At 37.4% G+C, this 22,448-nt stretch overlaps 1 protein-coding gene across 6 annotated transcripts; it reads left to right on the top strand.

Moving 5' to 3' along the window:
* Positions 1-1,105: 1,105 nt before the first annotated feature.
* Positions 1,106-20,042, top strand: LOC148945437 (uncharacterized). 6 transcript variants are annotated; one of them, XM_089099585.1, is made up of 5 exons: positions 1,106-1,237; positions 2,303-2,933; positions 4,464-4,565; positions 10,753-10,816; positions 18,947-20,042. In XM_089099585.1, exons 1-5 carry the CDS (start codon positions 1,149-1,151, stop codon positions 19,294-19,296), a joined length of 1,236 nt encoding a protein of 411 aa, XP_088955711.1. In that variant the 5' UTR covers positions 1,106-1,148; the 3' UTR covers positions 19,297-20,042. The 6 variants fall into 6 exon arrangements, with proteins under 6 accessions (XP_088955711.1, XP_088955712.1, XP_088955717.1 ...); XM_089099586.1 differs by having other exon boundaries at positions 1,106-1,207; XM_089099591.1 differs by lacking the exon at positions 18,947-20,042 and adding an exon at positions 12,610-12,826.
* Positions 20,043-22,448: the final 2,406 nt, after the last annotated feature.

The following is a 22,448-nucleotide window of genomic DNA, read 5'->3' on the forward strand; positions in this document are numbered from 1 at the left end:
GGCTAAAAACGAGTACAAAAAGTCAAAAAGTGCGACTGATAAAGAATGACGGAAACATTCTGATAGTGTCAATGATGATAAAACAGGGACTCTGACAGCCGTGGACTATTCGAAATAGGCTTTGAGTGCAAGGGACCACTATGGAAACCAAACTTAGTAAAGTTTGTGCAATATCTGTTTTCATTGCCATTTTCGAACGTAGCTTCAGAAAGACTGTTCAGCTTACTCCAGAAGTAATGACAGGCAGAAGGAATCATTTGGTAACAGTAACTTTGGCGTCCACAATTCAGACGAAACTTGAAATGAAACGAGACGGAGTTACAGCAGACACACTGACGGTTGACCAGCCCCTCAGAAAGAGACAAAAAGGGAGTTAGTACCATATCCTAGCACAGATGAATTACCAGCACAGCTAAAAAGCCATGCAATAGACACAGATTATGAATTTAATGTGGTATATGTATCTGAAGGTTTTGCTATTTCTTATACTTTTTTTCAGTTATATCAATACTAATGAGCTACGACTTAGAGTTTTCACTTTATCATTTGTGAATACCTCTGAGAATGATGGTAAAGAAAAAATTATCCACGTAACTCAGAATCAATGGTCAAAGACCTTGTGTCCCTTATTCGTCAGGGTTTGGTATCCCAGCCCTGAACTTAGTGGGTCGTCGTTTGGAATCTTAAAGGGCCATAAAAAGTAAGGGTCTATGAAGAAAAATGTCTTAATTTAACAGCTTTAGAGAATGAATGAAATATAACTTCACGTAGTTTTAAAATTAAATATATTTCAATCTTGTAGCTGCTTCCTTTTGTCAGGTTTGACAACGTTGATTGCTGAATTTTCTTTGCGGAATTGCAGCTGGCTCCAGTAAATCTGCACTCCAAATTTGGAATGTGGTACTTTATACTCAAATCGCTCGAACACCTCCAAAAACTCAATACAAAATATAAAAAACTGGAAATTCTACCAAATCCTGAGATCCATCTCCCGATTTTCTCCCGAATCCTGAGAGCCATCTCCCGATTTTCTCCCGAAAATTGTCAAGATTCTACAGATTGTTTGAAAAGATAAGTGGAAACACTGGTTCCAAGCCCTTTAGCATAGGGTCTATTAATTAGGAAAATAACGTACTAGATTTGGAAAAATGTGTGACACTAAATTTGAGGAAATAATCCATAATTCAAATTTCACAATGTCACATGGGTTTGTTGATCAAAATGAACTACAAATCAAGTTTGTAATGAAATCCATTGGATTTTTAATTGGCTACACCCCAGGGTTTAATACAAAAACTAAATTGTATAATGTCGATATAAAAATCCTTGCAAATTAGGCTATGAAAGCATAGCCTATTGGGTAAATATATACCAAACCATATTCATGAGTTAGGAATAAAGTGAATACACCATTTGATGCCTTTTTTTATGCTGATTACGAATATAATAATAATTTCTATCAGAAATGATTTTCAGCACCACCCCCCCTAACCTAACCCCCCCCCCAAATGTTCAAATATATATCCTGAATTTACATATATAGGGGGGGGGGGGCTAAAATTCATTTCTGATAGAAATGGTTTTTATATTCATAATCAGCATAAAAAAAGGCATTGAATGGTATAGGCTATTCACTTTATTTGAAACTTAATAATATGATTTGGTTCATATTTACCACCTATTGTTCAACATTCATAGAGACAAAACTATTAGCTTATCAAGCTAGGTATTTTTATAGGTAGATTTTTACCAAATCATATTATTGACTTAGAATAAAGTGAATATACCACTCAATGCCATTTTTTATGCTCTTTCCAAATATAATCATTTTTGTCAGAAATGAATTTTACCCCACCCCTATATACCAAATCAGGGTATATATTTGCACATTAGGGGGCTGGGGTAAAGTTTAAACTTACCTTCCATTTACATCAGAAGGAAAATTTGCCCCCACCCCCCTAATTTGCAAATATATACCCTGAATTGGTATATATAGGGGTGGGGGTAAAATTCATTTCTCACCAATATGATTATTATATTTGGAAAGAGCATAAACAAAGGCATTGATTGGTATATTCACTTTATTTGTAAGTCAATAATAAGGTTTGGTAAAAATTTACCTTTTTATAAATTGAAATAGAATGTTAAAGCTTTGAAAGATAAATACATGCACTGACTCCACTGAGTTGCTCTTAATTTCTAATTGTAGAGTACTTTCTTAATGTCACCTTTAGTTCCTAGGCCCTAGGCCTATAATGCTGGTGATTTGGAATATTTATTTGTATATTTCAATCTATTTCAGCAAGTTTGTGCCATTCAATGATTTAGTCACTATTTTTGAAATGGAGCAAAAACAATTTTGTTTAAAGTGGGACAACTACCTGGATGTATTTCATGGAGCTCTGTTACCTCTATTAAACAGTGAACATTTCACAGATGTCACCCTATCATGTGACAGTCAAAGCATCAAATGTCATAGACTTGTTCTCTCATCTTGTAGTTCCTATTTTGAAACACTACTTCTAGAGATTTCACACCCCCATCCTATTATTATTCTAAGAGATGTGAAATTTCATGATCTGCTAGCTTTGGTGAATTTTATGTATACTGGTGAAGTGACTGTTCCACAAGCTCAAGCTAGTTCATTAATAAAAGTGGCTGAAATGCTTAAAGTTAAAGGTTTTGCTTATCCCAATGAGACAGTTAACCAGATACAGAAGCCTAGCTATCTTTTTCAAAGTACTCAAATGACACAACCTGCTGTAAAGAGAAACAGATTAGAAACAACCTTTGAAGACAATTTCTGGGCTGAAGATTCTTCCAGTAATCTAGAACCTCCCGTAGCAGATACCTTGAATGATAAGTTGGTAAACTACCCTGCTGAAACTAGTTCCTCTGTTTATCAAACAGACATTTCTGCATGTAACCCACAGGTAAGTTTATTTTATTGAAGTTCACTTTATTCAAGGTCAAGCAACTAAAGGATAGATATGTTCATATTTTTATATCATTTTCAGGAAGGAACTAGCCTAGGTTGAAGTCTAAAGGTAACCTGACGCTTGTGTAATACTTTGACACTAGAATCGTCATCACATCCTGAAAAATACCTTTGGCTAGAAATTTGGTAACTTAACAGTTAAAAAGTACAAAGTCTGATTTTGCTATTAAGATTTTCTTCCTTTATCTGACATTCCTTTTTCCCATATTTTGGTTTTGTTTAGTTCAAAGTGCCAATAGGCTGCCATTGTACTCCTCAATCTCTGCCAAAACTGCTTCAACTTAATTTTTTTCTTTACTCCTACCAGACAATGATAGAGGTGTTTAATAATATTTAAATTAAAGTCCTTAGACCCCTTATTTGAATAGAGTGAACATCTATATATTGAGAAATCATCTGAGATTTAAAATTTGAGGTTAGGGTCCTCACAAATTAGGTTTGAGTGAAGAAATTTCTTTCAATCTTTTTTCATCACAAGATAAACTAATGGTTAATGGAAATAGGCATTGCCAAACATCTTTATACACAATCTGTTTAAACGTTTTAAGGAAAACAAACAAATCCAGAACACTTTTTCAAAACAAATCCAAGGTAAAAAAAAAAGCTCCCTTCTTAGGCTCCTGATTTTTAAATTTAGCAAGCCTTGATAAGTTTGCAATGTTAACTCCATTAGAGACTGTTTTCAGTTCACAAATTTACTGTATGCTATATTTCACAGGTGTGGCTCTTTTTCAATCCTGTCAGAAATCTACCAGAAGATCTCTCTGTCACATAGGTTAAAATTTAAAGGAAACTATGTTTTTAGGTCACTGTTTCCCCTTGTTTATTTAAGAAGTGAAACGGGCCTTAACTGTTTTTTGTTTGCAAAGGTCCCCTGACAATGTGTAACTTTTTTTGTCCTTTTTTATATTTTTGAAAGCACTCTAATTTTACACCCTTGGACATGCTAAGAGAAGAATTAGGCTAAATTATCTATGCATTTCTTTGTGGGAGATGTGTCCTGGAAAATTTGCTCTGGTATAAACAGTCACATCAAGTATTTCCCTGGAATAACTATCTTCATCCACAGTAATCAATTTAAAAAAGATATTCATATTATATATTTTGTAGCCTAATAAAAACTACTGAGCTATAAGAATGTGTATGTATTCTTCTGAACAGGATCAAGTATGGTCTATAGAAAGTAACCTCAATTGTGTCATAATGTTGGATAAATTCATCTATCAGTCTGCAAACTATCCATTTTCGATGGAATATTAAATTTGGTCTAGGATGGATTCTAAAAAAAATTCTGACTATTCCATGTCAGCTTTGCCTCTCCATCAGATTATCTGTGCTTTACTCCAATTCGCCATGGCTCTCAAGTTTTTCATCACAGTCCACCAAGTTGATTTTAATTAAAAATCAACAATGATGCTATCCTTTGATAACGTTAATTTTTATTTGGATTGTTTTTTTTTTTCAGCTAGTCAAAGATGAATTTGCTGTAGGTATTGACAAAGGTTGGGACAATAGTTCTAGTCAGTTTGAAGTTGATGGAGAATATTTTGATAATGGCAGTGAAAAAGTAAGCATTTGTTTTCTTTAATTGCTTTTTAGCTTTTTAGTGCTGCCTTAGTAAAGGGAAAAGTGGGCTTTATGCAGTTTTTTCCAGTCCAATGCATTTGTAACTAGTTTTAGAAACTTTGGAATTGCCTCAACTGCAACTTCTTGTGATTATGACTACTTTCGACTGCACCTGCTACTACTTTCCATTACAACAATGACTAATTGTAACTTTTACTACTTGCAGCTGCAGCTTCTTATGACTTTCACTATTTAGGTCTCTGCCACTAATTACAAATCTGACTAATTTTAACTGTAGCTGCCATTACTTGCAGCTGGAACTGTTACTAATGCGATTAAGACAGCAACTACTAATGACTGTGATTGAAACTGATTGTGACCAAAGCTGTGACTACTCATGACTGTGAGTGATGCTAAGTGCAACTGAGGCTATTGTTATTTCTACTGTTATTACTGCGCCCAAATATATTGAATAAGTCAAAGGAGTTTAAGTGAATCCTGGCTGTCAAAGTGTTGCAGATGCAATTACTCAGGAATAGAATAGAGCTTGAAGTTGACATTTTCAGGGTAAGTTTAGTGGGATGGATATACAGCTAAATTAAAATAAATTATGACACAACCAAATTGTCAAAAGGGTGTGTATGCAGTATCCTGGGAACAGCTAAGGGTATTACGTTAGGACTTATGAAGCATGATGTTGGGGGGGGGGGGGGGCAAAATAAATCAAACGGCACTTTTTTCATTTTGGAAAGGGTAATTATTATCCAAGTAAGCACAGTAATTTGAATTTTTTCAGGGGATAGTAAGGAAGATATTAAACTAAATAAAATAGACTATATGCATCCAGATTGTTAAAAGAGCCTGTGTGCAATATCTCAGAAATGGTTAAGGGTATTAAGTTTAAGCTTTATAGGCATGTTGAAAAGGATAATCAATTAAATTAAAAAAAAAAATACTATGGGCATCCAAGTTGCCAAAAAGACATATCAGATTATCTCTGAAACAGCTAAGTGTATTTTCTGAATGATAATGTTTTTCTCTTTTTTTGTTGTGGATTTTCATGAAAAAGTAAAACACCTAACTCTAGGTTATTCATCAAATAGTTTGTGCTAATGAACTGCAAGTAAGGAACAAATCGTGACAATAGTTTTAAGCGGATTGGCACTCCCAATATTATTATTGTAAATATGGTATTTCTTTTTGTTTTCTATGCAAGGTGTTGCTGTTGTCTTTTACAAGTGAACACTGAATGTTCATTTTTCTCTCAGCTTAAAACATGAAGTCTATATAACGTTATTCTACATAACGCCATCTGTATTATTTCCAGAGTGTATGTGCCAGAGTTTGCTTGTTTGCTGTTAATGGGATAAAGTTATTGCATTACTTTGAGGTTGTTTTCATATTGATTTGTACCCTTTAATAGTCAATTTTACAGTTAAGTTAAATTGAGTGATATTCTCCATTCCCTAGAATAGGTCTTTCTTTCTGGATATCCTCACCAGCGCCATCTTTTTTCTTAAGTTGATTGGGGCGCCATCTATTACGAAAATTTTTCCCATACTATTAAGGTTCTGATTTCTACTGGGAGCACGCAGAAGAGGGGAAGGAACCCCCTGCAAGCGCCGTACTGTACCCGCCGGTCATCAGTTACACAACCATTGCCGGGACAAGGTGAGGGGGTACTTACGCTTCCCTTGTTCCTGGGTGATTTCAGTTGGCGATCATTCAGTGCTCGACGCGTGACGGTGTATTGTGTGCGAAAGAAAATAAAACGTTCAAGATTCTGGACTACTTTCAGCTCTCGAGCAGTGAAGTTCGTTGGTATGACACAGGAGACTATTTACGAATATATATACGCGCCTGTCCTGAATTTCACTCAGACAAGTTTGCGATATGCCGATATTTCCCGTGACGCGGTGGTTGCTACGGGAAGTAAATTTTACGGAAAAGACATTCTGTACGCTGCGCATTGCAAACTGAAGGATATTTTGCGGCAACTTGGAGATGAATATGTAATGAAGGACCGCCGAGCTGGTTTGCAGAGTGATGTTTTCATGGGTGATTTATACGATGCTATCAAGAATGCAGAAAACTCAGCCAATTTCACCTATAGATTTACTATCTGGAAAATTGGCGAAGTGCCTAGAATACCGCAAGATGTGCTGACTTCTCTTTCAATTAGAGTTAACGAGTGCACAGAGAAAATAGAGGGACTAATCGATCAGTGTAAGATCTACCTTCCGTCAGGCCCTACTGTCTGGCCCCCGCTACCGAAACCAGAAAGACTTGAGAATCCTGTAGTGATAGCGAATGTGCCGGCGGAAAGCCTTGAATCATGTGCCAAACAGAAGGAATTTATCGAAAAGAACGGTGGAAAAGGACATATTCGCCAGATCACTCAACGAAAAGGTGGGTTAGTTGCCTTTCTCGATACGGCGGATTCAGCTCAAATCCTCGCAGACATGTTGAAAGAAAATGTCCGTGATGTCAAGGTTTCTTACCGGAAACCAAAGTTTTTAGCGGTGGCAAGATTCGTTCCTCCGGCAACCACAGAGGAAGAAATTATTGCTGCGAACTCCGAAGTTACGGAAGTCCACCGGTTCGGCACCTCTGGCACAGTGAAACTTGTATTTAAAGACTCGTTCGCGCGAGATCAGACAATTAAACGCGGAATATTTGTAGACTACACCCACTTCCGGGCTGAGGCCTATAAAGAGCTCCCCAAGAGATGTTTTAACTGTCAATCTTTCGAGCACCTCTCTAGTGCCTGCAGCAACGCTCCGAAGTGTTCTAAGTGCGCCGGTGCCCACGTCGCATCACGGACGTCCCCATGCACGTCCACCACAGTTAAATGTGCTCTATGCCCAGAAGGCCACAACACCCACCCCTCATACAGCATGAGATGCCCACTAGTTAGAAATGCTATGAAAAAGCCTACTACAACGAAATGACTTCTCTCTCCATCATTTGCCGAAATATCTATGGGCACAATTCAGTCAAACTAGACTACGTTAAAGAACTATGCCGTCAATTTAATGTTGTGTGCTTACAAGAACATTTACTCACCTCCGAAAATTTTGGTCTTTTCGAACAGTTGAATCAAAAAACTGTGTTCATGCATGGAGCAAAAAGGTCCTCAGTCCGCGGTCGACCTAGTGGGGGCACTGCTATCATAACGGACAGTTCGCTTGAATGTCAAAAGCTGGAATCGTGTGAGTTCTTCCTCGCTGTAGATTTTCCTGGCCCCGGGGGTTTTGTTCTGATCACGGTTTATCTACCAACAAACCTAAACACCCTCTCTTCCGAAAAACGGTTCTCGGAAGCTTGTGGCCGCCTCTCGCGCTTACTTATTAGGCTGGGCAATCGAAGAGTGCTAGTCTGCGGTGACTTTCAGTGCGACTTAACGAACCCATCAAATAAGCTCTCCGAAATCTTCTTCTCAGTAATCCCAGCTGGGTATGATCTCTGTGAAAAGACTGACGCATATACGTACATCCATAATTCCGGTTCAACGACAAACATTGACCATGTGCTATGTAACTTCTCTCTAGGTGCTCCAGTCACCGTGGACTCTGAGCACACAGTAAGTGATCACCTTGGCTTGTGCTTTAAGGCTAACTTCTTCCCGTGTAGGCCGAATAAGCCCCAAATTTATGCTACCAAGACTGCGTGGAATAAAATAAACGCCGACCAGTATAAACAGACATGTGATGAGATTCTCGGAAAGATAAAAGTTCCCTTTCAGCTCTTGATGCATGGCTCGAGTGATTTGGTAGCACTAGACATTTATTGTACTGAGATTATACATGCAATGAAAACGGCTGAGCAGGCTTCTGTACCCACTCGCCGTTTTAAACCTAGAATCAGCAAGCCTGGCTGGAGTCGCTCTCCTAAAGTTAGGCAAGCCAAAGCTCGTGCTAAGTTTTGGCTGAGATTATGGCGCGATTGCGAGAGGCCTAGGTCAGGTGTAGTGTTTGAGCAGTTCCGCAACACGAAAAAAACTTATAATAAGTCTGTAAGTGATCTTAAAGCTGCCGAAGCTGAACTTGCTTCCCAAGAAGCAGCAAATAATCCTGTATATATGTGGAAGTCTTTTAGACAGTCTAAACCAGTGACAAACCCTGCTAGTAACATACCTGAGGAGCAGTGGGTAAAACACTATAGTGAAGTTTTTGGGATCAAACATGCCCAACTAACAACCGAAAGTGATAGTGAGCTCTCACGAGCTTTTGCGTCCCTCTTGAGCCAACGGAACTATTTTACCGTCTCTATAGGCGAAGTGTTCCAAGTTATTAAGCAGCTGAGAAAGGGCAAGGCTCCCGGGCACGACGGAATTGTGACTGAACACCTCCGCTGTGGCTCACCTCTGCTCATTGAGCACTTGACGCTGCTATATCAAATGTGCCTTGATTCTGGTGCAGTCCCTAAGTCGTTTGCCCTAGGTATTGTGTCTAACGTCTTGAAGAAGGGAAAAAATCGGAACCTCTGCTCTAGCTATAGGCCTATAACAGTTTCTAGTACATTAAGCAAAGTGTTAGAGAGACTTCTGTTACCTGAGCTGTTACGAAAGTGTAAAATTGACAATCGACAATTCGGGTTCCGTCGCCACCTCGGTTGTGCATTTGCACATCGCCTTCTTACGCGTATAGTATCGAAAGCTCAGAATCAATCACGGACTCTTTTAATTTGTGCAGTAGATGTGTCCGCGGCGTTCGATTCGGTAATTCATTCAAAGTTAATTTTGAACCTGCTGCACCAAGGTGTGAACCCACATGTAGCGGCCGTCCTATGGCACTGGTATTCGAGTAGCCTTATCCGTGTTAAGTTGAGTAGTGAACTCCTGTCGAAACCGATTAAGCTTCACCGGGGACTGCGTCAAGGGTCGGTTTTAAGCCCTGTACTCTTCAATTCACTAACCTCGTCGGTAACAAAAAAGATTAACGGTGGTTTTAACACTGATTGTATGGATGTGAGCCTACTGTGCTACGCCGACGACATATTACTGGTGAGCACATCGCTTTGTAACCTTCAAGCTAACATCGATCTCCTAAGTCGAGGTTATACTAATATTGGTCTGGTTATTAACCCTGCTAAAACAGAATTTCTTGTATTTGAACCCCCGCGTGCGCCGTCTGAAGTTGCCCGTCGCGAGGCTACCCGTGTTACCGTTGCAGGGCAAGTAGTACTTCCAAGCCGCAAGTTGAAGTACCTAGGTATCACTTATGGAAGCGACCTTAGAAGCTCGCGTGCTCTTTTTGTTGACCAGGTTCTGTCGGGTTTTCGGTCTGGGTATGCTAAACTTGCAGCTCTGAAGTTTAAGTTTAATAAGCATATCCTTGCTAGGTTGTATCGTGCCGTCGCTCTTCCCTTTGCTCACTACATCTCACCCGTTTGGCATTGGCTATCGAATTCGGATATGTTGCGAATCCGTTCAGGCTTTTGCAAATATTTAAAGTTTCTGCTTGGTCTGCCACTTTACCTCCGTAACACTGGTCTGCTAGAAAAGTATCATATACCTGATCCTGTTGAGTTCATGCCGAATTTTGAGAAACAAGCTCTTGTGAAACACAGGGCACTATTATTTGATTTCCCAGCGACTTTCTTGCTTGATAGTTGAAGTGTGATTTGTTTGTATTTAGTAGATTATTATGTTCGGTTGATTTGTTTTCGTCTTTATTTTCTCTTTTCTTTTGTTTTGCTCCGATTCTTCATGCTTCTTTTTTATAAGAGGGTTTGTAATAAATTATTATTATTATTATAGACTACTTGAATATTCTTATTTTTATTAATATTGATGATAATATTCATTAATGTTATTATATATATTTCTTATCAGTTTTTTTATTCTTATTTTGAACCTCTTATTTTTAAAGCTAATAGGCTTATTCAAACCTTTGTGTAAGTGTGTTGGGAACTTCAACTTGTTCAAATTGAAATTCCATGTATGTTCTTTTACTCTACCTAACGTAAAGTGGAATTTGCATATACGAAACTACCTTTTGCCTGCTAGTTTTGGGGTTGTGGTTTTTTATTTTGTTGTTTTTTAATAATAGCAATTAAGTTGACATCAGTAATAACAGGATTGACGTTGCTAAAAGATGTGTGGATACATGTTTGATATTCCAGTCCATCCCAACTCTAAAGATTTGTCCATATTTCCGTGTGTAATTTTTCATTTCTTTTTTAAGCTCATTGGGAATCAGATTTTGGAAAGAACAGAGAGAAAGCCAAACACAAGCTTAAATTTTTCAGGTTAGTCTTTCCTTGTTCAATTAAAAAGTAAGGGGAAGCAATATATACTGTTTGTTCTTCCCCTTTTTTTTGCTTAGAATGTAGAAAATAACAGAAATGACTTGGTTAAACAATTGTTGTAAAATTAACGTAAAATAAAACCCGTTCAGTAAATTAGGTAAAATAGGATAAAACACGTAAAATAATTTACACCCTAAGAAACATGGGTAAAATTGCTGTTTAAAAGTTGCTCTTTATCTAGAAGACCAGTTAACTGTTTTGTATTATCATTTTTTTAGCTTATAATGAAAATTTTTAAAGATTTTGATTTTTCTAGACTTAAAAAGGTAATGCCCCTCCTCTATTTTGAAATCCAATAGGTAGAAATTTTTTAAAATAAATAAATTCAAACTTTGTTAAAATACTACTAATTTATAATAAATTTGCGTTGATTTGATTAGGTTCAAAGGCAGGCGCTAATTTAGGCCCAATTCCCTGATACTTCAAATTTCTGGACTTATCAAATGATCCAGCATTTTATTTTTTTTTTACTATCATCCTCTTCCTTCCCAGGAAAAAAATCATTTATGATTTCCAATTTATTTATTTTTTATGATATACCCTCTACAAAGAAAAAAAAGAAATAAAAACCATCAAAGGTGCTCCCTTCCATTTCATTCCTCTTCCATCACGGCGTGGGCGTTAAAATAAACTATTGTTCATTTTCCCGTTTGTTTATAGTTGATGGCTGCATTGCTGCCGTCGACGTTTGTTTTATCAAACTTTTTTTTCACCCCTAATGTGTCCGTTGCAATACTATCCTATACACCCCTAAGAACCCCTGTTAAAACATACTGTTTGTAAATAACGCCAAGTGTGTCTTGGGGCTAAAAGGTCATGTGACTTAACAAAGCGTATCAGAACGCTAAAGTGTACCAAAGTAGAGGTAATAACAATTTTAAAATATTGAAAAATTACCTGAAATAAAATTCTTTGTGCGGTTAAAGATAGTCTACAGTCTTTAACCGCACATATAATTTTATTTCAGGTAATATTCCAACATTTGGACATTTCATGCTGAACAGAAGGAAATCACCGGATTTATCAAAACGGCACCAGAAAAACTACGTCTACTCTAGGCTTTAGAGTAGGTAACATTGCTGTAGACCCACAGGAAAAATTATTTTGCTTTCTGGTGCTTATTAGTGATTCTATAAACTGTTCATTAAAAGAGATTAAGTATGTACAAATAAGGTGATATGCTGTAAAAGAGGGGCTAGTCAAATAATTGTTGACTGTATCATAAACACTTTAAAGTGGAAATAATGAGTGAAATTAACAGTTATATTGCCTTCTTTCGCCCTGCTGTGTATACAGTAAAAAAAGCAATAACACTATCTTATCCACACCTGTTTCTCCCTGCCTTTGGGTAGTCTTACGCGATGTTAACTACAAGGCGCCAGGGGTGTAATTTTGTCAAAATCATTGGGGAATAGCAAAGTTGGACCCAATTTCCAGAATAAAGTGAAAATGACAGTGAAGAATGAAAAACGAGACATATAGTACCATAAAGGCAAAGATATATTAGCTATTAACTGGTCGGGTTTTTTTTTGTTAAGTAAATGGTCGGGTGGGATAAATACTTACCCCATAACTAAAAACGCTTGTAAATAAAAACTATTTCAGATAGGAACGTATAATTTAGCTTTAAGCAAATAAAATCAAATACAATATGTTGAACATAAAAGTAAATTATCTAGATACGTTCTGGACATACTTCGTTGAGGTGGTCCTTGGAGCATCCCCTTTTGCAGATGCTGCAGACTCTAGTCGTCTTCCAGTCAGTTGAAAAAGGACAGAGACTGCAGCGTTGATTTTTGCGGCCAGAATGTGAAAGATCAGCGTCTGAGCTACTTGTAGACTTGGTTCCAACAATATTGGAGATTAACTTTCAAACTTCTCAAGGAAGGGAGTTGATGTATACTCTAACCATCAAATGAGGCTCCATTAGGGATAGTCCCAACTGTGTGAGGATTTTGCTGTGCTGGATCAGTTTTTCTTGACTTCTTGTTGGATTGACAAGTACTCCTGTGTTTACGCCTGCAATATCAAGCATTGCAAAGAAAATTGTGAGTGGCCAGCGCTGACAGCGACCGCTGGTAATGTAGTTGGCACATTTTTGATCTAAACTGTCAGTGCCAGTTGTATCTGCGTTTTAAAATTTGACTAGGGTAAAGGTACTAATGATTTGACAGTTTTTGTAAAAAAAAACAACAACTTTTTCTACTCCAGAAGGCTTAATTTAAAGGCTTTTGGTGAAAAGGGTTTCAGTATGTAGAAAAAAACTCCACAAACCTAACTGTTTGATTAGAAGTTTGACGTTTTATCAGAAAAGGGTATAAAACTCTTGATTTTCTTAAATTTGAGCGTTTTCGCCTACAAATTTGACAGAACAAAAATTTTACCTGTTTTCTACGTAAGTGGGAACCCAGTTCGATACGTGTTGAAATACTTGGGGACTACTTGTGGCCGGATCTTGGTAGAAAATCGGTAGATGGCTTCAAGATTGGGTCTAATTTTCAGTAAGAATGATTTTATGTTGTGTTATGTTTTTGGAGGTGTTTGGGCAATTTGCGAATAATGTGCAACATTCTAAACGTTCAGAGAGCAGATCTACGCGAGCCAGATGTGATTCCGGAAAGAAAAACAGGATTTCGTCGATCAATTTTGTCAAACTTGACAAAGGGCAGCAGCTAGAAGCTCGAAAAAATTATGAAATATATTTGATTTTGAAACTAAATGTAGTCGTATTTCGTTCAGACTTTAAAGCTGATTAATTAAGACATTTTTCTTCATCAACCCCTACTTTTTCTCACCCTTTCACGCTCCACACGACAGCCCGCTTAGATTAGGACGGTGAAACAAAATCTGGACGAATTCCGGACACCATGTTTGTAAAGTGGATTGAAAAAACTTAAAACCCTATAATAAGATATTCTCAATCATATGTCCCAAAGTAATCACAAAAAAAAATCAGACACGCTAAGAAAAAAAAATTAGAAAAACGAGAGGCTTGAACAGATACAGGTTTATTGATCTAAGGATTATAAAAATAAAACTATTTAAATTTTTATTTACAGATTTTGTGATTCAAATAGTAAGGATATCCCTCTGTTAATAACAAGAAAAGAAAAAAAAAATTAGGTAAAACGCTAAGTCGCAGCTCCTTAATATTCATTTAACTACATATGTTAAATGAATTTAACTGCAGTATATGTCTTTGAACAAATTTCAAAGACATATACTGCATAACATTCATTAAAACAAAGGAATTTCTGCGCTCACTTTTGCCATTCATCTCCCATCACTGTTTAAAATGGCTGAATTTACGAAATTTACGAAATTTAAGAATTTACGAAAAGCAGTAAGAACGCACTCTAAAAGACTGACGGGAAGCAAAACGGAGTTTCATCATCCTTTTTTTGTTCTGCTATTATGTTTTTTTGTATTGTATTGTGAGTTAATTAGTTAAATTAAAGAACCTGTCGTTTCACTATTTTGGTAAAAATTTAGGTTGAAAAATAACAAAAATTAATGACCTAATTTGAAGTGGAAAAATGCGTTTTGCTCTGAAAAACGGACAAGAAAGGCTATACGTGAAGGAAATAAAAAACGAGATAAACGCCGAAAATTAACGCAGCTAATCCGTTTCCATCGCATGAATTTTTATGTGAGAATTTCACTCTGATCGTGCAGTAACACAGCTGCGCTGGCAGAGGCTACTACTCCTTTTAGCCTCTATCTGAGGGACTGGTCAACTGTTACTATGTGCTGTAACTTTGGTTCGTTTCATTCCAGGTTTCTTCTGATTCGTGGAAGCCAGAGTTACCGTTGCCAAACGATTCCTTCTCTGTCTTTACTTCTCTCTGCCTGTTTTTGATCCGTTTCGTTAATTCTGAACATTTTTAATCATTCATCTTGGAGAATAAGGTACACTCCCAATGACTTGGCACTCATGGTAATAGTTCCCGTTCTGTAGAATTGCCATCTGTTCAATTCAGTTCAATTGTTGGTATAAATTGGGACCTGGAACCAACTGCAAAAAGCAAAGGAGCAGAAAACAATTACAGGAATGCTATGTGGGTTAATGTAGCTCTTGAGTTTATAACTGACAAACTAAGACTAAAAATAAGACTGGGACAAGAAATTTTATTCAATCTATCCATTGCCTACAGTTCTATAGAGCAATTGTAGATCAAGTCTATTTTTGTCATGTTTCTGTCCTATTTTAGTAACTTTGGACCACTTTGACCCTACTGAATCAGCTGAATCTAGATAGTACTATTTCTTATCCTGTTCCCATCTTCTTGGTGCAAGCCGACACCTGTGGTTTGTTTATGGATGGAAATAATTACTGATAAAGCTATTGATGAACTCTTTGTAAATCCTTCAAATTATTGGATCTCTCCTAACGCAATGGATTTCTGTGAAGAAATATTGCCAGTCACAAACAACTTGGCCAAAGTTTACATGAAAATGCGAGAATGGAAGATGGCGTAAATCTACCGGCTGATTCACTGTGACTACAGCCTCGGTTAGAAGATAAGCGACAATGAGAATCAATTTGTAAAAGCCTGCCGTGTAACCGTGCCGTGTGCCGTGTAACCGGGGTATTTAGGAGTGTTGTTATATATATAATTCCCCCAGAGTATTTGGTGAAAAGATTGTCCACAAGTTAACACGATACTCACATAATGGTAAGACGGCTAACCCTATTAAGATTATCATTGTAAGCCGAAGGCTGGCAGGATTAATTGAAGATAATGGGGTATATAGGAGTGATGATGATGGTACTTGATTAAGTTCCAATTGTTTCTAATGGTTTATGAACTGTAAAAATCATGTATTCCGACTGCTTGTCGAGTGACTGTTTTTATTTCTATATATAAAATAATCCAGGTCCAACGACTTGCGAGCTTTAAAAAATCAAGATTTTCGGCTGCTGATTGGTTAGTATTTCTATGTTAGATATAATCAAGTTCCAACTGCTTAAAATATATTACAAGCTTTAAAAATCACGTGATCTGACTGTAAATCGCCTTTTTTTTGTTCCCACTACTGATTGGCTGATCAGTTATTTTTATGTGTATAATCAAATAGTTTGTGGTAACGAACCTTAAGTAAGGAGTGATGCAGCTCAATATTAACCGAAACTCTAAAAAACAGTCTTCATAACAATAGATACATAGAAAATACAGATTTTTAACCTAATTACAAAAGCTAGACACATTCTTGACTTAAAGTGTAATTAATTGCAAGTACAAATTTTTCTTCTTTTCTTTTTATTAACCCTATAGAAGACATTGTTGTAGAAAAGCAAAACTGTACTTTTCGAGCTTAGACTACCATCTTGCTGTAAAAAATATTGCTTTTAGCAGCATCTTTCGATGGTGCATGAAGGTGGCAGTCGATTGATGCGTCCGGGAGCTACTGTGTGACATGTGGCCTAAGCAGTGAGTCACCAAATCAAGATATAAAAAATAAATGAAACGGTAGGCATTTTCTAAGCTAGAAAATGGAAATAAAACGAAAAGGTGGGAGATTCCTTGCAAACCATATGTTTATAAAATATATACAATTTTGAATTACTGTAGATGAAATTCATGATGTGCGCAAGAATTTGGATTAGTAGCAAGATACATTTCCTTGTGTTGTAAAAATACGAACAACTAAATAAGACAAACAAAAAAAATGAAGAAAACAGTATAATTTTATATCAGCTATTATGTAGCAAGGGTCCCTCCTATATAGTAGCTCAAACCACCCGTCAGGGGTGGTGGATCATTGAGTAGTCAGGGTGTGTCATATGCCTAGATTTTTTTTTCTATATGGCGGAATTTTACGACAGTAAGAAAACGAGCTGAAAATCGGCAAATTGACGCAGAAGAGGCAGCCAATTATATTTTGATATTCCAGGAGATATGTTGTCGGAATTGTCGGATGATGATGATGACGATTATCCAGACTTATTGCCTCTACTGGACAATCACCACTTCTTTTTGGAAAAGAATGACGTGGAGGCTAGCAGTAAACCCAGTGACCATGAGTCGGGAGAAACTGCACCCTCTTGTCAGCAACAGCAACTGGTAGCAGCAAGTACTGAAAAATCAAAGTAGAAATCGAAAGTTCGGGAAAAATTCTGCTGGAGAAAAGTAGATATAGAAGAAGTTGATCTGTCTTGGAAAGGAAAGCCTCGCCAAGTTCCAGACATCTTGGAGACTCCACTGAAATACTTCCAAACATTCTTTGGAGATGAACTTCTTGAGATGATAGTTGACTAGAGTAACGTCTTCGCACTTCAAACTGAGGGATGCAACCTCTGCCTCACTGTCAAAGAGCTAAATGTTTTCATGAGCATTAATCTACTACTGGAGGGATAAAAGTTCCCTATTATCGAATGCATTGGGAAGCTGCTACAAGATACCCTGCAATTGCCGACAAGATGGGCCGACAAAGACTTGACAAGATCAAACATCTGACAAGCTATACAAGATCAAGGATCTGACAAGCTATACAAGATTTGACCCGTCCTTGGTCATATCTGTTCCAAGTTTCTTGAAGTCAGCCCCAAACAAAACCATTCAATTGAAGATCGAATGATTCTTTTCAAGGGACGAAGCAAATTAAGGCCATATCTACCAAAAAAGCCGATGAAGTGGGGAATAAAAGTGTTCGCAAGAGTTGGTGTATCAGGCTTTGTACATGATTTTGAAGTTTATCAAGCGAAGGGCACTCTTGTTGAAGATGACATAAAGCCAGATTTTGGAGTTAGAGGCAACATAGTTCTATATCTGATGAGTACTTTACCAAAGGAAACGAACTGTAAGATTTACTTTGACAACTGGTTTTTGAGCTTGAAACTAATGATTTTGCTGAAAGTCACAGGATTCCCTTGTATTGGTGGATTGTTACGTTGAACAAAGTGTGACTGAAGGGCTACCCGCTTCTCGCAGATGGTGAAATGAAAAAACAAGGGAGAGGAACTTCCGATTACAGGACTGACAGTCATTCTGGTGTTATTGCAGTGAAATGGTTAGATAACAACACGGTTTGCTTGGCTTCAACGTATGCTTGAAAAACGCCACAGGATACGTGCAGACGCTCGAACGTTAAGAATAAATCCAGGGTTGAAGTTTCAAGGCCAGCCATTGCTGAAGAATACAACCGTCATATGGGTGGCGTAGTTTTACCAGACATGCTGGTGGAGATGCGCTGAACTCATCTTCGGACACAAAAATGGTATATGAGATTCTTCTGGTGGCTTATTGACACAACAGTCTGCAATAGTTGGCTTCTTTTCAGGTCAGACGTCAAAGCGCTCACTTCACGGACAGACAAACCGATGATCTTGAGAGCCTTCCAGTCTGAAGTTGCAGCAGGGTTGTATGCCTCGGCACGTATGATGCCCCAACGTAAACGTGGTAGACCATGTAGAAGAAAGTCTCAGCCCCATTTGAAGTCGCAATCGAATCCGACCGGCAATTTGTCTTCAAGCCGATGGACTTTATCACTGGCCAAAAAACACAGAGAAACAGAGCCGCTGCAAACAGGGAAAATCAGGATATACCACTTTTGAATGCAAATAATGTGAACTTCCACTGTGCCATAGTACCAAAAACAATTGTTTTAAAGCCATCAACAACAAGTGAAAATGCCCTATTTTATATACTTGAGAGGCTAGTGTCGTATTTTTACAACATGGTCTAAAATTGACAATTTTGAATAAATAGTGCAAAACTTTTTTTTTTGGTCACTAGTCTGACCTAGAGATTGCATGGGAGGCGTTGGAGATTTTTCCTAGTATTTGTTCCTATAGTGGTCTGTCAAGGGTTAACAGAGGAATATTTTTACTATTTGAATCACAAAATCTATAAATAAAAATTTCAATAGTTTTATTTTTATAATCCTTAGATCAATAAACTTGTATCTGTTCAAGCCTCTTGTTTTGCTTCTTTTTTTCTTAATGTGTCTGATTTGTTTTGTGATTACTCTGGGACATATGATTGAGAATATCTCAATATCTTGATATGAGAATATCAAATATCTTATCATTGCGTTTTTTCAATTCACTTTATTTTATTTTTATTGTAGGAGTTCCAGATACTTCACCGAGTAATACCAATACACCTATGGAAGCTTCTCATTCTAATATTGGCTTGAATAATAAAGTATGCAGAAAAGACTATGAGTGCAATATATGCAATAAAAGATTTCCCTTCCATTCAAAATTGGAAAGACATCAAAGAATTCATACAGGGAAAAAACCTTATAAATGTGATATGTGTCAAAAGAGATTTTCTCGATCGGACTATTTAAATATACACCAAAGACTTCATACAGGTGAGAAACCGTTTGAATGTGATGTGTGTAAAAAGTGTTTTTCTCAATCTAGCAGTTTTTATAGGCACCAAAAAGTGCATAAGAGAGCATTTTCAATTTAAGTCGAATCTGAACTGTCATCCAGTGTTTTTACTTGGCAATTTTCGCAAGAAAATCGGTAGATGGCTTCAAGATTGGGTAGAATTTTCAGTAAGAATGATTTTATTTTCTATTACGATTTTGGAGGTGTTGGAGCAATTTGTGAATAAAGTACCACATTCTAAACGTTCAGAGAGCAGATCTACGGGAGCCAGATGTGATTCCGGAAAGAAAAACAGGATTTCGTCGAAGAATTTTGTCAAACTTGACAAAGGGCAGCAGCTAGAAGCTCGAAAAAATTATGAAATATATTTGATTTTGAAACTAAATGTAGTTGTATTTCGTTCAGGCTTTAAAGCTGTTTAATTAAGATATTTTTCTTCATCAACCCCTACTTTTTCTCACTCTTTCACGCTACACACGACAGCCCGCTAAGTTCAGGACGGTGAAACAAAATCCGGACGAATTCCGGACACTGGTAGCTCTTTAACCATTGAGTCTGAGTTAGCGGATAAACTCTTTTTTTTTTACCACCATCCCTAAACAGTTATTCACGAATGATAAAGGTAAAACGCAAAGTTGCAGCTCCTTAATATTCATGTAATTGCAAAAATATATAAAGATAAGTAGAACAAATTTCAGTGACATATTCTGCATAACATTCATTAAAACAAAGGAATTTCTGTGTTCACGTTTGCCATCCATCTCCCACCACTTTAAAACGGCTGAAAAACGGGTTAAGACCAATTTACAAAAAGCAGTAAGAACGCACTCTAAAAGACTGACGGGAATCAAAACGGGATTTCATCATCCGTTTTTGTTCTGCTTTTATGTTTTTTGTATTGTATTGTGAGTTAATTAATTGAATTAAAGAACCTGTCGTTTCACTACTTTTGTAAAAATTGAGGTTAGAAAAATTAAAAAAATGAAGGGCATAATTGGAAGGGGAAAATTGCGTTTTGCTCTGAAAAACGGACAAGAAAGTCTATACATGAAGGATATAAAAAATGAGATAAACGACGAAAATGAACGGAGCTAATCCGTATTTATGGCATGGGTTTTTATGTGAACATTTCACTCTGATCGTGCGGTAACTCAGCTGCGCTTGCAAAGGATACTACTCCTTTTAGCCTCTTTCTGAGGGACTGGTCAAGGGTTACTGTGTTTGCTGTAACTCCGGTTCGTTTCATCCCAAGTTTCTTCTGTGTCGTGGAAGCCAAAGTTACCGTTCCCAAACGATTCCTTTTCTCTGTCTCTACTTCCTTGAGTAAGCTACGAAAATAAATCAAATGTGTCACCAGAAGCCTGTTTTTGACCTGTTTTGTTAATTCTGAACATTTTTAATCATACATCTTGGAGATAGAGGTCCACTCCCAGTTACTTGACATTCACGGTAATAGTCCGCTTCCTGTAGAATTTCAAAGCTTGCAAGAGTCAAAGGACATTTATTTATTCCATTAATAAGCCATTTACCCTAACCTAAAGTAGGTGGATCGATAACCTAGGTGAAATATTTAAGATTAAGTTTTTGGGTTGATATTGCCATCTGTTCAGTTTAGTTCAATTGTTAGAATAAATTGAGCTCTGGAACCAACTGCATAAAGTAAAGGAGCAAAAAACAATTACAGGGATGTTATCTGGGTTAATGTAGCTCTTGAGATTATAACTGACAAACTAAAACTAAAAATAAGACAGGCGCAAGAAATTTTCCTTCAATCCATCCATTGCCTTCAGTTCTATAGAGCAACTGTACAACGTTGGACCACTCAGAGCCTACTGAATCAGCTGGACCCACATAGTACTAGTTATTATCCTGTTCCCATCTTCTTGGTGCAAGCTGACACCTGTGATTTGTTTATGAATTGAAATAATTATTTATACAGCTATTAATGAACTCTTTTTATATCCTTCAAATTATGGATTTCTTTGAAGAAATTGTGCAAGACACTAACAACTAGGCCAAAGGTTACATGAAAATGCGAAAAGTGGAGGATGGCGTAAATCTACCTGCTGATTCACTGTGACAACAGCCTCGGTTAGAAGATAAACGACAATGAGAATCAATTCATAAAAGCCTGCCCCGTAGCCGCGCCGGAGACCCGTGGCGAAGCCACGGGTCTCTTGGTGCTATATATATATATATATATATATATATGTGTGTGTGTGTGTGTGTGTGTGTGTGTGTGTGTGTGTGTGTGTGTGTGTGTGTGTGTGTGTGTGTGTGTGTGTGTGTGTGTGTGTGTGTGTGTGTGTGTGTGTGTGTGTGTGTGTGTGTGTGTGTGTGTGTGTGTGTGTGTGTGTGTGTGTGTGTGTGTCTGTGTGTGTGTGTCTGTGTGTGTGTGTGTGTGTGTGTGTGTGTGTGTGTGTGTGTCTGTATGTGTGTGTTTGTGACTGTGTGAGTTTGTCTGTGTGTGTGTGTGTGTGTGTGAGTGTGTGTGTGTATTTTTGAATGTGAGAGTGAGTGAGAGTGAGACAGTGTGTGTGAGTGACTGAGAGTGTGTGAGTCTCAGACATTGTTTGTTTGTGTGTGTGTGTGTCTCTCTCTCTCTCTCTCTCTCTCTCTCTCTCTCTCTCTCTCTCTCTCTCTCTCTCTCTCTCTCTCTCTCTCTCTCTCTCTCTCTCTCTATATATATATATATATATGGTACCGGAACTCAGCACGTGGCAGGCCTCTATTTATGGATTCTCATTATTGCTCGTCTTGTAAACGCAGGCAACTCGAGCCTTTTCTTGATGTCACGATGTCCAAATGGACCTTAACTTAGAAGTAGTGCGTTTGTAAAATTACTTTTTTTTATTACACCGTTAACTTTTGCCTCAGCTTGTCTTTTGTCATTATGAAAGACATATCGCCGAACCTTTGTTTCTTTTAATTGCTCAGGTGGTGGGACAAAACCTTCTTCTTTTGCCCGGTTTGTCTTTTTTCATTATGAAAGACATATTGCCGAACCTTTGTTTCTTTTAATTGTTCAGGTGGTAGGACAAAAACTTCTTTTTCTTCCGAAAATGTATCTAGTCCAGGTTTTTTATTTTTAGAGGTATGGTAGGCATTGATGACCACATTTGTATCTTTTAATTGTTCAGGTGGTGGGACAAAACTTAGGATAAGATAACATATTTATTTCAAAAAAGACTATCACAAACCCCGGAGGGCCGAAATCACATTTCGGAGTCA

Source organism: Artemia sp. Qi Xiang Cuo, chromosome 13 (assembly GCF_049724085.1).
Source record: "Artemia sp. Qi Xiang Cuo chromosome 13, ASM4972408v1, whole genome shotgun sequence".
Classification (NCBI taxonomy): domain Eukaryota; kingdom Metazoa; phylum Arthropoda; class Branchiopoda; order Anostraca; family Artemiidae; genus Artemia; species Artemia sp. Qi Xiang Cuo.